At 40.2% G+C, this 15477-nt stretch overlaps 1 protein-coding gene across 2 annotated transcripts in view; it reads left to right on the forward strand.

Annotated features, from left to right (window-relative positions):
* Window positions 1-15477, forward strand: part of slc16a5a (solute carrier family 16 member 5a) — a 21152-nt gene continuing 5675 nt past the window's right edge. The window contains exons 1-4 of one of the 2 annotated variants that reach the window (XM_026178010.2): window positions 1-212; window positions 7232-7700; window positions 10620-10763; window positions 11853-12692. In XM_026178010.2, coding sequence (XP_026033795.1) covers window positions 7334-7700; window positions 10620-10763; window positions 11853-12692 — 1351 coding nt within the window. In that variant the 5' untranslated portion in view covers window positions 1-212; window positions 7232-7333. The remainder of the gene's footprint in view (window positions 213-7231; window positions 7701-10619; window positions 10764-11852; window positions 12693-15477) is intronic. The other variant, XM_026178009.2, reaches the window with a different exon arrangement.

The raw sequence follows: 15477 nt of genomic DNA on the forward strand, positions 1-15477 counted from the left end.
TGGCACAAACACAGAAACATCGGTGTAGCAGCTGGGGCCTGCGCAGCTCGCATCCCACCCTGCTGCTGTCTCCGCCCACGGACTGAGGATCTCCGTGACGAGCACACCCGCGGACTGCTGCTGCTCCTCCGACAGTCACCGTGGAGAGACGGCGCCCGTGGAGCTGCCGTAAAAACCCGGACACGGACGACCAGAATCGGCTCAAAAACAAGGCGAGTAACGGCTTTTATGTTTGTGTAGAAATTCACGGGAGAGGCTGATGTTTAAATCGCTTCCTCCTTGCTGCGAAAGTGCTGGATGTTAGGAATATTCGCCTGTCTGTTACACAGAAGGGAACAAAGCATATTAAAGGCACATTTGAGCCATTTCGATGGGGTCTGAGCTCTAGATATGCTTTAGAAATGCTTTCCTGCCATAAATAAGACGAAAAATGACGAGCTGCCACGTGGGTGAATGTGTGTGTGTGTCGGGGGGAAGTACGCATTTTAATGCAGATGAAATGTGGAGCAAGGGGAAATTCAATTTGAGTCTGATGAGTATATATACAGAGATACGTTAATATTAAATGCACTGAGTGACAGTTAGGAAGCGCTGCCATCCTCTCCGTGGGCTGTCCCACATGAAAGATCAGCTGCTCAGCATCTCTAATCAGCTGCTCAAAAAAAGGGAAAAAACTCCAGATTATTCTCCTAATATTTGCTTCCCCTCCTTTCAGACACCTCCAGCTACAGTCATGAGATGTGTAGAGTATCTGCAGGCAGCTGTGCAGTGTGCAAAGAATGAAAATGGGGAAACAGGATGTCAGACCTTTCATTTTCACCCACTCAGAAAGAGAGACATGTACACTTTATAGGGGAAAACACAGGAGGAGATGTAAGGAGCTGAAGCATGTCTCCCTCATAATAAAAACAAACAACAACATATGTGTGTTAAATTGTTCCCTGGGGTCTGATTTTTGTTTTTCTTGACATACATTTTCATCATAAATTAAGTGACAGAAGCTCTGAATTTCCCTGTGGGTGACTTCACTACTCAAACAAAAGCTGCATAGACGCCGGTTTTGCATAGTTGTTCAAAGCATGCCTAACTTTTAGCTCCGCGTCACAGAGCTAAAACCAAAGTACAATAGTACTGAACTCTAAAAGAGCGATGTAGCTTCCTGGGTTAAAAAAAAGGAACCGCTGTGTGCTAACCCTGAAAGTGATATTAACAATAAATCAAATGTCTAACTGTCAGAGTCAGTTATTTAGTTTAAGGTTTTGTTATAGTCGAGAAGTCAGAAAGCTACCACCAAAGTTATTTTTGACTAAGGTAAATCAGTGGCAACTTTATCAGTAATAGTTGTTATTAAACCCGTTTTATCCTCAGACACGAGATTTGACAAGGTGCTGCAAACATTCCTCAGAGATGTTAGTTCATGTTGACTCGATAGCATCACACCGTCGCTGCAGATTTGTCGGCTCTGTGATGCAACTTTCCTGTTTCACCACATCCCAAGGTGCGTTTTCCAATTGAGATCTGGGGACAATGGGGACGTCATGGTACAGTAAAGTCCTTGTAATGTTCAAGAAACCAGTTTGAGATCTCAAACTGAGCCTCACTTTCTTCCCTAGCAAGCGTGACAACAGGGCAAATTCTCCCAGAGAAGTACCACTCACTGGCTATTTTCTCTTTTTGGGATAATTATCTGTAAACCTGCAGATGGTCCTCTTGAAAATCCCAGCACATAAATCACCTTTCTTCGCCATTCTGATGCCCAGTTTGAACTTCAGTGGTTTGTCTTGACCTTATCTACGTGCCTATTGCCACATTCCAGATACCTCGGAACTTGGATATTGGAACTTGGGAGTGACGCCACTCCCAAGTTTCAGGAAACTTATAGCATAATACTTATTTTTTTGCACGTAAAAATCAAATTCACAGATAGAGCCTGGTCAGTGCTCTGCATATGGCTTAGTAAGTCAAAAATACACAACAATGGCTGTACAGATTCAGAGTTAACAGTTTTGGCACGGTTTACACTGTTTACGTTCAGTGCCGCCATCTTGGAATGCTAACTATGTGTGCTAACTATATGTTGGTCTGCTGGTCTCTTTACTAGTGGAAAATTCGAGTGAAGGGCATGCTCCACTAAAATTTTCTGACTTATCCAGAAACACACTGTTAATGCATTGCATATCTGTCAACTGATTGGCAGATTAGATATCTACATTAATGGACCATTGTAACATTAATTGAACATTGTAACTTAGCTGTAATGTGAATACAGCTAAGTTTAGCTATTTTGCTACAATTCTTTCTTTCAAAGTGATCATTTACCCAATGGAAAAAACATTTCAGGTGTCACCGAATAAAACAAAATGTTCACTTTTTAAAACATTGTCCACATTAGAGTGACAAAGGAGAATAAACCTTTTACTGGCTTGTGATTGAGTTGCTGTATGAGTGTATAATGTCCTGTTGTTTTACAGTTATGTGAAGGGGTTAGAAGGGTCTCAACAAACCCTTTAGTCTTTACCTTCACAGAAGGTGGCTAAGCAACATTTAATGTTATTCTTAACAGGTGCAAGGTCTGGAATAATGCTTAGGTGGGTGGTCTGGGCATTATAACAAGCTGATCAGGGTTACGAGTAGGGCTCGGTATCGTCACTGATTTCTAGAATCGATTCAATTCCGATTCACAAGGTCCCGAATCGATTTGATCCACGATTCGATTCAATTGATTCGATTTAAATCTGGGAAATTTTGCCTCAGACAGTCAGAAATGTTATAATTCAGATCAGTACATTTACATATTTTTGTATCTATAAAAAGGAAGCTGACACTCGCAAGACTTTATCAAAGGTGTGAGCATCACAGCACATGCCTTTGTGTCAAAGCAGCTGAAGATAAAACACAGAAAAACATGAAGGTGATTTTCTTTGCCTGGGATTTTATAAAAAATATTCTGCAGTACATCAAAAACGAAAGAAACACATTAATCAACTTATGAACATTACCTCTGAAGTTACAGAGGTTTTATCAGAGACACTGCTAAGCATTTTGCATAATTTTAAAAAGTTTAAATTTGTTCAGTAGCCCATTGAACAGCAGAAATTAGGTTTTCTTTTTGGAAGTAAGTAAAAGGGAAAAAAACAGCGGCCGACAGCGCTGTAAATTACGGTAGACTTGTGCGTAACAAGCAAGCAAATAATGCAGAAAACAGATTTTTAGACGGGAAACTGTTCTTGAAGTGTACTGTGTGTGTGAGAGAGAGAGAGAGGGAGAGCTGTGCATAAAGTGTGATTTTTATCGTGGTAGAAGCAAAACAGCAAAGGTCAGAGTGAATTCATGACGATGTTTATGTGAAGCGTAGTTTGGATCTTCTTTTGCTGCTGGTTCAGTCAGTATTGTTTGGAGAGAGATAAAACTAACAGCTTTAGAATCAGCGAAAAAATGACGTAAACACAAAGCGCGGAGCCGCCAAAACATCAGAATCGGCGAGCTGTCGGCTTTCAGCCTCGACCGTGTCCCTGCCGTCGGGTGAGAAAGGCGACATCTCACTGATTCTGATCTGCGGATCTGCGCTTTGTGTTTACGTCTTTGTGCAGTTCCTGCTCTCATTTACTGTTTTAGCTGATTGGTGGTTGTTGAAATTTTGTTAGGTTTCACCTGAGATTCTGGCATTTTGGGCAAAATAAATTTATATTAAAAAATCGATTCAGGATTTAATGAATCAATATCATGTTATCCAAGCCAGAATCGATTTTAATCGATAAATCGATTACCAAAACCCACCCCTAGTTACCAGCTTCAATGGTAAGTGGTTGTAATGTGCAAATTTCTGTTTGCATAGCACACTGGTGGTTAGGCTAGTTATCATGGCTTATTAAAGCGAGTGGAATCAGAGGGTGATGACTTTCGATGCCGTTGATGCAGGGATGTCAAACTCATTTTAGTTAATGATTGACACCCCTGCCTTTAGGTAACAACATCCACTTAAAACTTAAAGTTATAGTTGCAGTACTGTAAAGGTGCAAAATTGTGTCCACGTGAGTTGGGAATACAATCCGTGAAGATGTCTGTGAAGGTTCTCAGTCATCCAGGTCATCGTAGTCAAAGGAGCTTGCAAAGAAAAGCGTCTGGACTTCTTTAAGTTGCTTGAAGACGTTTCACCTCTCATCCGAGAAGCTTCTTCAGTTCTAAGCCACTTCACAAACAGCCACTTCACAAGCGCATGGCACAACACAGAAGAGCCACCTCCACAGGACAAGACTCAGCAGTCCATCTGCATCTTAAGGATAAAGGACACTCTTTCGAGGATGCCAATGTTCACATTTTGGACAGAGAGGACAGATGGTTTGAAAGAGGAGTGAAAGAAGCCATCTATGTCCACTGTGAGCGACCATCTTTGAACAGAGGCGGGGGTTTACGACACCAACTCTCTGCCATCTATAATCCAGTTTTGAGATCCCTTCCCAGACGCCTTAACGCCCACTCACATCCTGGGCCAGCTGACCTCAGGAATTCGCATGATAAGGTGGGGCCAGGTTTCACAATGAACTCACCCGAAACTCTGGCTGATTGGGACCCACACCCAGTTTCACACCTTGGCTCAGGCGATTAGAGGATCATCAGGGGGTCCTTTTGTCCCTCTGTGGGGGGTTACTCCCACTAGGTTTATATCTGGGACTCTCCACCATTTGACCTTAGAACTGAAGAAGCTTCTCGGATGAGAGGTGAAACGTCTTCAAGCAACTTAAAGAAGTCCAGACGCTTTTCTTTGCAAGCTCCTTTAAATCCGTGAAGATATTTCTCTGCTTTGTAGTTGACACAGCTGGAAATTGTATCTTTGGGAAATGTTTTGCCAGGGTACTTACAGTAAAATAGGGCTATTCATTCAAAGGTTTGCGTGAGTTCATGTTAGTGTAAACTTAAGTCTCCCTTTCCATGCCACGTTTGTCCCTCAACCTTTTTGACCCGTCTTTTGTCAGTGCGCTCACAGTCTAAACTTATTTTGAAATGCTGATAAGTGAAAGCCTTTAACTGGAAATGTAGACGCTGTAGTCCCGTGGGGGCTTTCATTCTGCACACAGGAGAAATCATGGGATGATTCATGACTGCAGCTAAATCATTCCTAATGATTGTGGCAACACAACAGTCACCCGTCTGTCGGCTGGTATGCGTTGCCAAGTTTAATTTCCTTTATTTCAGGATGTACAAACCTTGATTCCAGCCAGTGAGGTTATTATAACTCGGACATTCCCCTGGTTTTCCGTAACTGATTACCTGTTTTAATAAAGAGTCATTGTCTGATTTCCTTGTGTTTATAACCTTGGCTCTGCTGGCATTTTGTGAGTCCTTTAGGGTCAGAGCAAAGTGAGTAAAATTACAGCAGACAGTTTACCTTTTTACGGAGCCCTGCAGGGGACATGGGAGGAAAAAAAAATTAAGACTGACTTTTGCGAGATCTCGCAAAACAAACTCGGGATCTCGCAAAACTTTTGCGAGATCTCGCAAAAGTTCTCGCAAAACTTTTTGAATTCCAACAATGGCGGCAGCTACTTAGTTGTAATATTACTCTTTCTGGGTCACAAAATACACTTTTAAGATATTTTGAGACGTGAATGTAGTTGTGTAAACGTCAGATATCTGCTCGGTTTACAAGACATCACATATTTGCAAAAGTGCTCCGACGTTTTCGGAGATGTATGAAACTTTTGCGAAATCTCGCAAAAGTTTTGCGTCTTAATGTTTTTTTCCTCCCATGTCCCCTTCGGGGCTCCGTACCTTTTCAACAGTGGTTTGAGGTAAATATGGGTTCAATTAAGTTTTAAAAGCACTAATATTGATGAGATTTAATTGGCATTTTGTTTTTATTTTGTGTTGGTATTTTAATTCTGTTTTTAATATTTTCTTTTCTATTCTCATGTATTTTTATTTCTATGTTCCCCACTTTGGTCAGTGTTGCTGCTTTAGAAATAAAGATGACTTGGCTGAACTTTTAAAACCTCTGGAACAGTGTTCAGTTAAAATGCGATGAACAACCTCAAAACCCTTTGTTAAAACTTTACCAAGGCTAAAGTTGTTTGTTTGATGTTTGTAAACATGCCCATGTGTCCTGTAATGAAGTTTAACTTTATAAAGGGATCTTAATGAAGCCGCTTAGCTTGCTAGCATGGTGGTTACTATGATAATAGGGCTATTAATTAAATTCAGTATGTTTAAACCACCAACTGAAAGAAGCACCTTAGCTTGCTAGGATGCTCGTCAGCATGCTAATACAAACACAACAATGAGGGTTAGCTTGTTAGAACAAACTCAATAAAGATGCTTAGTTTTTTAGCTGAGAGGCTATTCATTTGTTTATTTTGACTACTGTTTCAGGTTTTGACTTGTCATCTAATTAAATAGCTTTGTTATCTCTTAAGTATAGTACAGTATAGCATTTTGCAGAATGATATTCAATATTAGACCTGTTTAGTGTTTGAATGTTTTATTTTTTTGTTTAGCTTGTTAGCATGCTAACATGTATTAATATTGCTTGGACTTTATCCTGAGGTGAACATAAATGCTATATTTCTTAATCTTTCCTGTCATTTCACTTTAAACTCTTAAGACTTTGTTTAAAACATGGTTGGAGCCACTATAAAGTGTGGACTGCTGCATTTTTATTGTTCTTTGTTATTAACCAAAGTGACCACAATTGAGCTCTAGGGTGGAGTGCTGAAGTTATCAGATAATGCTACCTAGCTTAGTTAGCAAGGTGTAAAAGGTGCTGTTTGTTAAAATCATTTAAATCATAGCCTAATAGATATTTTGGACACCAATAAATCAGTATCAGCAAATAATTTTTATTTGTTGGCTGATAAATGAAAATTTTAAAAGTAAGAAATATGAGCATCTCCCTGTTAAGGTGTTTAAGAAATCAGCCGAGTCAAGTTAGGCTAAACATAAAGGTGTAATCCACAACTTGTTGTGATAGTAAAATTAATTGATTTTTAAATGCATTATCACATTATTTTAGTAAGATAAAAAAAAAATACAGGTATCAGATTTATAAAACACCAAATATAGGTATCGAGCTTGAAAATTATGTATCAGTTGGGCTCTGGTTTAAATCACATGGAGATCAGCACAGTATGTCTGTCGGTTATTTAGATAGTCCAACTAGTGCCAAAGTTTAACCTTACTTCTAATGAAAACCACTCACGATTATACCTGACATGTTGTTTGGTTTTTTTGATTATAGGGTCTATAAAGGTTACAGCAGTTTCAGTGACATGGACAGCAAGTGCAATCACACACCCTCCAGAACTAACACAGGAGCCTTGCCTGAACTGCCAAGCAGAAAATGACTCAGAGAAATGGAATCAGCGGGACGAGTGATCGCATCCTCCACTCGGAGGCCTCCAAGATCTTCCAGCAGGCCAACGGTATAGACCATGAGAAAATCCAGGAGGCCGATGATTGTGAATTGGAGGAGAGGGGACAGGAAGGAGGGCGCCGAGTATCCGTGGCTGTAACAGGAGCAGTCGAAGCTCCAGATGGCGGCTGGGGCTGGATGGTGCTGGTTGCCACTATACTTGTCCTGGCTTTGACACTGGCATTTCCCTCCTGCGTGGGAATCTTCTACACTGACTTGCAGAATGAGTTCCACGCAACCAACAGCGAAACCTCCTGGGTGCCCTCCATCATGACGTCAGCGCTTCATGCAGGAGGTAAAGCTAGAAGACCAGGAAATAAACCAGACCCAAGTTTTTCCAAGCCTAATTTACTCATTTTGGTGTAATTTAAGAGAATAATAACTAGAATTTACCATACTACTGAAGTTGCCCTTTAATGCCCCCTGGCCTGAGGGTAGTTTTTAGTTTGCAGTTGCTGTTATTGTTCAGGGAAAGTATGAAACCAGATAGAGAGAGAAACTGAGGATGCTTTAACCTGTCTTGCTGTGTGATGTTGATTTAAAGGTTATTCCATGAGAAGCTGCAGTCCTGTCATTTCCCACAGCCTCAAGTGTTTCATTGACAGAAGAAATAATGCAAACCTTAGAGTGGCTATTTTCCTTCTGAAGTCTTCATTCCTGTGCTGATGAAAAGTAAAACTCAAAAGAAGCTCATCCTATCATAAATCAAAACTTTCAGATTTATTAGATTAGTTTAAAATAGCTGATTTAGCAATAAATTGTCACTTTTAATAGCAGTTAAACAAAACTAAACTGACGTACTTAGTCTGGCATGATTATCTAAGGTCTAATGTTTCCTGACTTTCAGAAGATATTACTGTTGACTTATTATTTACCGTGATCCTCTCTGTACTGTGTAGGGTCATGATAGACACTGGTTACCAAGAATAAAATGTACTGTATATAAATTATGAATATAGCCACGGTGACATCACCCACATTTTACATTCTCTTTTCAAACGGGTCAGAGAGGTCCAACAAAAACTCAACAGCGAGGTACTAGAAGTATAAATCTCAGTTATATTCTCCATAGGGATGTTGGTAATAAGCCATAATATTGTATCCATCCAAAGTAGATTTACTATGAGTATGACATTGTAAAACTATAGAAGTCTGTATATATCATCCTTAATCCTGTATACAGATGGATCGGGTATAAAGCAAATCAACCCACAGCTGTTAGGTGGAGGAATCCATCTACAGGGGCCAAAACTGAGAGACAGAGACTAAAATCAGGGACCAAATTATAGCACTTTTTTTATTTCTGATCTTCATATCTTCATCATCTTCATATCCGCAGATTGTAGATTTATGACAAGAAGGCGTCACACAATTATTCTTATTCTGTTGGCTTCCTTTTAAATCCATCCAAAAACGGAGATTAGTTTGGAGATTTAACCCCTGGAAACACAAGTTGGAAGGATTATGGTCCTTTATCTATGTCCAAGAGTCCTTTCTTCATTAGAAAGATTAGAAATAAGTTTTATGTGATGAGCGGGTGCACATAGTGCAACTTCTTATCTGTCTTATAAGTTTTGAACGGTCAATATTTAAAATGCTAGAATAAAAAGATAGTGGAAATCAGCCCATGGTTTATCTCAGTGTTATCGCAATGGTTGGATAAAGTTCCTCCTCTTTACAATTTCTTCACTCCCAAATAAATTTCAACAACATTTATCAAAAAAAAGTAATAAGCATCATAGTTTTTATTTGAGATGAGGGAAGAGTTCACACATTCAGTATAAAATGCAATTATATGCGAGCGTTTGATCAGAAGCAGCCTGTGGCCTACAACACCTGAACAACTGGTAACTGCCTGTTTAAGTGCACTCCTATGCAACTTAAGTTCCTCTCCTTCAAACTTCTTCCTTCCATTTTCTGAAAATACAGCACACTATTAGCAAAAACCCTTCATAAGGGCCATTTAAAGTCCTCACACGTTTACTGTTTACTCGAACAACATTACATCACGATGACTGTTAAGTATGAACAGGCGACATGCATTGAACAAAACGCAGACACAGAACGTAACATCCCTTTCACGGGGGGATAGTAAAATGAACATAATATATAAGCTAGTCAAAATAATCGGGATTTATAATGAATCTTTAAAAAACCCATACAGATAGTGATAATTGTTGTATGTGGCAATATTAGATTGACCGATAACAACGAGATCAACAATACAGGAGCTTTTGATGAAGAGGAAATTAGCTTTTATGTTATTTATGAAATGTAAAAGCAGAACTAGAGCATAAAAATGCCATTTGATACACATCAGAAAAATATGGGCTTGGGAAAGCTTTAACACAGCAGCACTTCAAGTTTATTTTTTAAGGTTTACGATGAGGATGTTATGCAGTAATGTCAGACTCATCCTTTAATGCTGCTCTGAACAAACCAGAGGTAAATGTATGTTTTGGTCTAAGATGTACACAATAATAGTTGTTTTGTTTTTTCGCATCCATTTCTATTCAAACAGTCAAGATGTGACTTGTGCAGACTTTTAGCTTTTTTAGAGGCTCAGAGCTAATTGGACAGGCTTAGGTTTATCTCCAGTAAATTGCATGAGGGAGCCTTGTCCCAGGCCTGATTTGTGAGCTTAAGAAGTGATTCATGAGTTATTAAAACTGTAACTTTAGAATAAACACAGTCTAAAAGATTCTGATAAAGAATAGCGTGATTAAATTTTTTTTTAATGGCGCAAAAACTGAAGTTTTAAACATGTTAGTTCAGTGATTTTCCCCCATTAATATCTAGCAGATCTGCTGTTTAACAACAGAGATAGGCCGTGTTAAATTTGACACCCCTGTTAGTGACCTTTAAACAGTGTACACTGCTGTATTTGCTCAAGCTTTCAAGTATACACAGTGAGATTTTTTTCATGGCAGGCAGGTGAGTCAGGATGATGTGTTAGAGATTGAGAAATCTACACACAAAAGGTAGTGTAAGATGAAATCTAATCTCACTGGCAGGCAGGTGAGTAAGAAACAGATGTGTCATCTTGTGCACAGTGTAAATGAATGAGCAGACATATTTTCAGTCATATGTTCGGTTCTTTTGAAGGTCATCCAGTCGGTGCAGATTACAAGTTATGTGAAATGTGCTGGAGGATTAAGGCCTTTGCCCACTCGGGTTCTGGTATTAAACTAAGAGCATTAAATTTGATCCACAGGTCCCTTTTGTAGCATGTTGGTGGAGAAACTTGGCTGCCGAGCGACAATCATGTTGGGAGGGGTCCTGAGCGGGCTTGGAATGGCTGCCAGCTCATTTACCCAGTCAATCACTGAGCTTTACATCACCGCCGGGGTCATTACAGGTCAGCAAGCACTCAGTAGATTTATTATCCCAGCACACATTTCATTGCCATGGGTACACACAGCTACCTGCCAAGCATCAAAGGGCAGGCACAGGTAGAGTTCAGCTGTGCCGAATATTTGTTTGGTTGTTGTAGACCAAAGCAGACAGATTTTGGACAACTGTAAATGCATCATTACATCTTTTATATCACTTAAATTTGACATACAGACATTCAAAAGAAGTTAAAACTCTAATTTCACTTCATAACAGCCTTGGTCTAATTTCCATAGTTGTGGCTGTTCATTTTTGTGGTAAACTCATAAAGATACAGATACAAAAACTTTACTGCTTTATCTTATTTTTTTAAAATGTTATCATTGGTACTCCCTGCATAAAAGGAGAAGCCTTACCCAAGGTACCTCTGGACTACTTCCATGTCTTTCCTCTTGGACTTATGCATCTGCAAGTGTTTCAAAATATAAACCTTTCATCATGATTTAATTTTCTGGGAGTGGACGAATTCGCAGTAAGTCAGATCTGTATAGTAGCACAGATGTTGAGTGACTTGTCTGGGGCCAGAATATGATATAAGAGGTTGGTGGACCATCTCTGAAAGTATTTGTCTTAAACTAAATAAATCGTCTAAGATAAAACATGCTTTCCATAGTGGAATATGGTTTCATAGAACCGAGGTTGCTCATGTAACCATGTTTCCTGGTCATGTTTCTGTCCTAATGAACTACACTTCAAGCTTTGTCATAGCTGGAGTATAAGTTCTCATCACGTGCCCTAATCCTAAAAATGAAAGCTAAATGTTTTAGTTTGAGGTTTGCAGTTAAATCACCGCACATGGTCTCACAATGGTCAGTACATGACTTCTACCAGCTGTTGTCCAGAGGTGCACAAGGAGGTTACCTTGAAGGGAGGTCTGACAAATTTAGAATAATAAATAATAAAAATAATAGAATAAAAATAAAAGCATTAGCAAAAAACATTTAGTGTTACTCAGGATAGATTAAACATAATAGAACTTTTCTACATTTATACTTTATAATCCATTAGCACTATCGCTGATAATAAAAATGTCACTCATCTTTCATTGTTTCAGGTCTTGGTTTCTGCTTCAGCTTCCAACCAGCTGTGACAATCCTGGGACACTACTTTGTGCGTCGCCGTGTATTTGCCAACGCCATGTCCTCCACGGGCACCGCCTTGGGACTGTGCGCTCTGCCTGTCCTGGGAAACTACCTCCATACAGAGTACGGTTGGAGAGGAAGTTTTCTCATTCTGGGGGCCGTCCTGCTGAACTGCTGTGTGTGTGGAGCTGTGATGAGGCCCCTCCAGCCCAAAAGGCATCGTGGCCAGCCGCTGATGAACCACGGACCTCCTCCGCCAGATGAGAATAGTGAGAGCAAGAAAAAAGGGAGGGTGAGGACGATTTGGAGCTCCATGTTAGCTTTCCTGAGCAAACACATGGCCTTCAATCAGTTCTGCAATAACTTGCGCTACCGCGTGTACTCCATCGGCATCACGTGGACGATGCTCGGGTTTGTGGTACCTCTGGTGTATCTGGTTCCCTACGCCACAGCAAATGACATGGAGCCGAGTCAGGCTGCGTACCTGCTGTCCATCCTGGGGATCGTCAACATCGTGGTGCGGCCACCGTTTGGCATCGTCTTTAACATGCCATGGTTCAAAGGGCGACACGTTTACGTGTTTTCTGCAGCTTTGCTTGTCAATGGGCTCAGTAACAGCATCTGCTGCATCGGGCCCAGCTTCCATGTACTGCTGGCTTACGTGGTGATCTACGGGCTTTCCATGAGCGTGGTGGGCTCCCTGATGTTTACTGTCCTCATGGATGTAGTGGAGATGAGCTGCTTTCCCTCAGCCCTTGGCCTCCTTGCTGTCATGGAGAGTGTCACGCTGCTCATTGGGCCTCCACTGGCAGGTAAAGGAAATATAGATATTATCATGAGTGAGAGATGTGAAGAGAATGTAGGTCACACTTTTTTATCCCATGAAACCATAACCATAAAGCCAGTAAAAACCCTGGCGGTATAAATATGCAAAATAATTTTTGCCTGTAGTCTCTCTTCATGTTTTCTGCATCACTGGCTTAGATTTTGCATGATGTATGGGACTGGGGGAACAGCTAAAGAGCTGCTTAAAGGATTGGCTTAAATTTTTTCAGGGACTTCAAGGCAACCTCATGAACTCTGGAACAGGTTTGCTCAGGTTTATACTGGCCCTAAGGAGATTCCATCTAAGAGCACCATAGTATAAGGGATGGGGAGAAAATCCAAAGCCCTGTTAATACAATTAAACCTTCAGACTGAAGCTAATTTATGGTCTCAGGTAGACAGAAAGTATTTCCTCTTTGTGTTACTGTGAACTTTGTGTAGTATATATTCCAGACAAACAAAAGGAAGGACTCTGACACCTTTTTGTTTGGCTGCTGGAGCCTCATAACAACTTGAGACCTTTACCAGTAAGAGTCTGAGTGATGGAGCAATGCCAAAAATGCATGACTGTTTACAAGTTGCCAAAAAAGGGGAAAATACTTTCTATAGAAGTTTATCTTCAGTGACTTAAAAGTCCTTTCATACCCACTTTGGCCTTTCTCAGGACTTCACGTCACTTAAAGTTATTGCTTAGTTTAAAATGGATTTCGAGAAAAAAAAAAAGACCAACAGGCTACAAAATCAAACATATCTTTCTAAAACTGACCAATCAACAGTGGGCCGCTCAACAGTGGGCCGCTCAACAGTGGGCCGCTCAACAGTGGGCCGCTCAACAGTGGCCTAAATGTGACCTTCCTTTTGAAATTAAAAATGAAACTGTTATGGTTAGATGCAACACATGACGAAATCTGAATCTGGTCTGTCTGGAAAATGTGATATAAAAATCAGTTGGTCTTAACCTCCTAAGACCCGAACTCTTCCACGGCATGCATTTTTAATTTCTCTTTGATATTTTGGCATATTGGGGTCTGATGAATGTAAAAACAAAGAATTACCAGATTTTTTTTTTTTTTTTACCTTATTTTTGTTTTTATGAAAAATAAGAGCCACATATGGCTAAAATGTAAAATTTTGATAGAACAGTAGCAGTATAATGTCCTCGTAAGTGGATATCAGGCCCTTGTACAGCAAAATAGAGTATTTTGGTCTAAATAACCCAAAATGTGATGTCCACATATGTGGACGGCAGGTCCTAGGAGGTTAAGCAGGCTCAGTTATTCCCAGGTAACCAGTATCATAGTTCAGACAGGGCAGGTGTAACAACAAAAGGTGCGTTTGATGAAGTAAATGTGTTGCTCAATACAGGCATGGAAACAATCCAAATGTGAAATGACAATGAGGCTGGGTAACGGCAGAAGCATAAAGAGAAACTCTAACAAAGGTAAACATAAGATTAGATAAGCACACTCAGATTAGAAAAGGTGGAGAAACCAGACACAAGAACCAGAAACGCCACAGAAACATCATCAAACCCCGATCTGAGGGGTGAAGCAAATTCAACATAGCCAGGCTTTCCTGGCAGAAGCTGATTTGACAAAAAATAAAACTCCCGTAAGAATGAGCGATTATCATGCCGACTGCTTCACTCTATATTCACATAAAAGTTTGTAATTCAGGCATCATTTAGCTGTTTTCTTTCACTAAACGGACAGATTCAGCGCCGCCTACTTCAGTCAGAGAAATGATCAGATAATGAAGATCTGTAAAAAATATAAAATATATGATGGGTAGCACAGGTGCTCCACTCACACAGGTGCGTGATGCTGCGGAAAAGCATTAGTGATTCGTAGTTTGCCGATGATTTTAAACCACAACTCCAGACCAGGTTAACAGTTCAGCTTAAGATCAAGCCAGGCTAAAAGAGCACTGTACTGAAAACTCGTCTCTCTAATTAGTTAATCTCGTGGCAGAAATACTTTCAAAATAAAAGTGGAGGCCAAAAGAATGCAAACTCAAACATATGACAAAAACATGATAGTTTGAGTCTTTGGTGAATTTTCATCCATTTTTTGCACCAGGTTGTTTCTTTATGGTTATTTTTTTTATCTATCCTCATGTTTCTTATCAAGTTACAGTGCACTGACCTCTATTGATCAGTGGCAGAGCTTTGTTGCTGTAGATAAGTCAGTTTAAAAGCCAGCAAGTCAATATTAATCCAGCTCCATCTAAATTCCTGCTCCATACTCATCTTTTCCTTTTATCTGGTTCAACCTATAAAAAAACAAAAAAGTAAAGCCTTCATGTGTGATTGCATACGCTTCAGTGCACATGTTTTCACATGTGTGTTATGTGAACGGCTGAAATGAAGGAGGAGGCGGCACTGCAGGGTGTTGAGGCCATTTAGCACAGAGAGAAAAACAGTTTGTTCTTCTCAGTGGAGAAGCGAGCTCGAGCTGCAGCAGAGTGAGAAAAGGGCAGAGGCTTCCTCTCCCTCTCAGGGCTGCTTTCGTCTCAGATGACAGTTATGCTTAGACTGTTTATCTGGCTGCTTCTCCAGCTGAACAGTGACATAACCACAGAGACAAATCACGGCAGGATTATGTTGCTTGTACATCTGACCTGATGTGCTGCTGATTATAACGGGGAAAAGGATTTTCCGAGGTCACGGTTATGGAAGATAAACACAGTTTGAAAAGATGTCTTTTTTTTTTCTTTTTTTTGGTGGAGTCAGAATATATTATGCTGATTTGAATAGAGAACTTGCCTGTGAAC

Source organism: Astatotilapia calliptera, chromosome 8, assembly GCF_964374335.1.
Source record: "Astatotilapia calliptera chromosome 8, fAstCal68.1, whole genome shotgun sequence".
NCBI lineage: Eukaryota > Metazoa > Chordata > Actinopteri > Cichliformes > Cichlidae > Astatotilapia > Astatotilapia calliptera.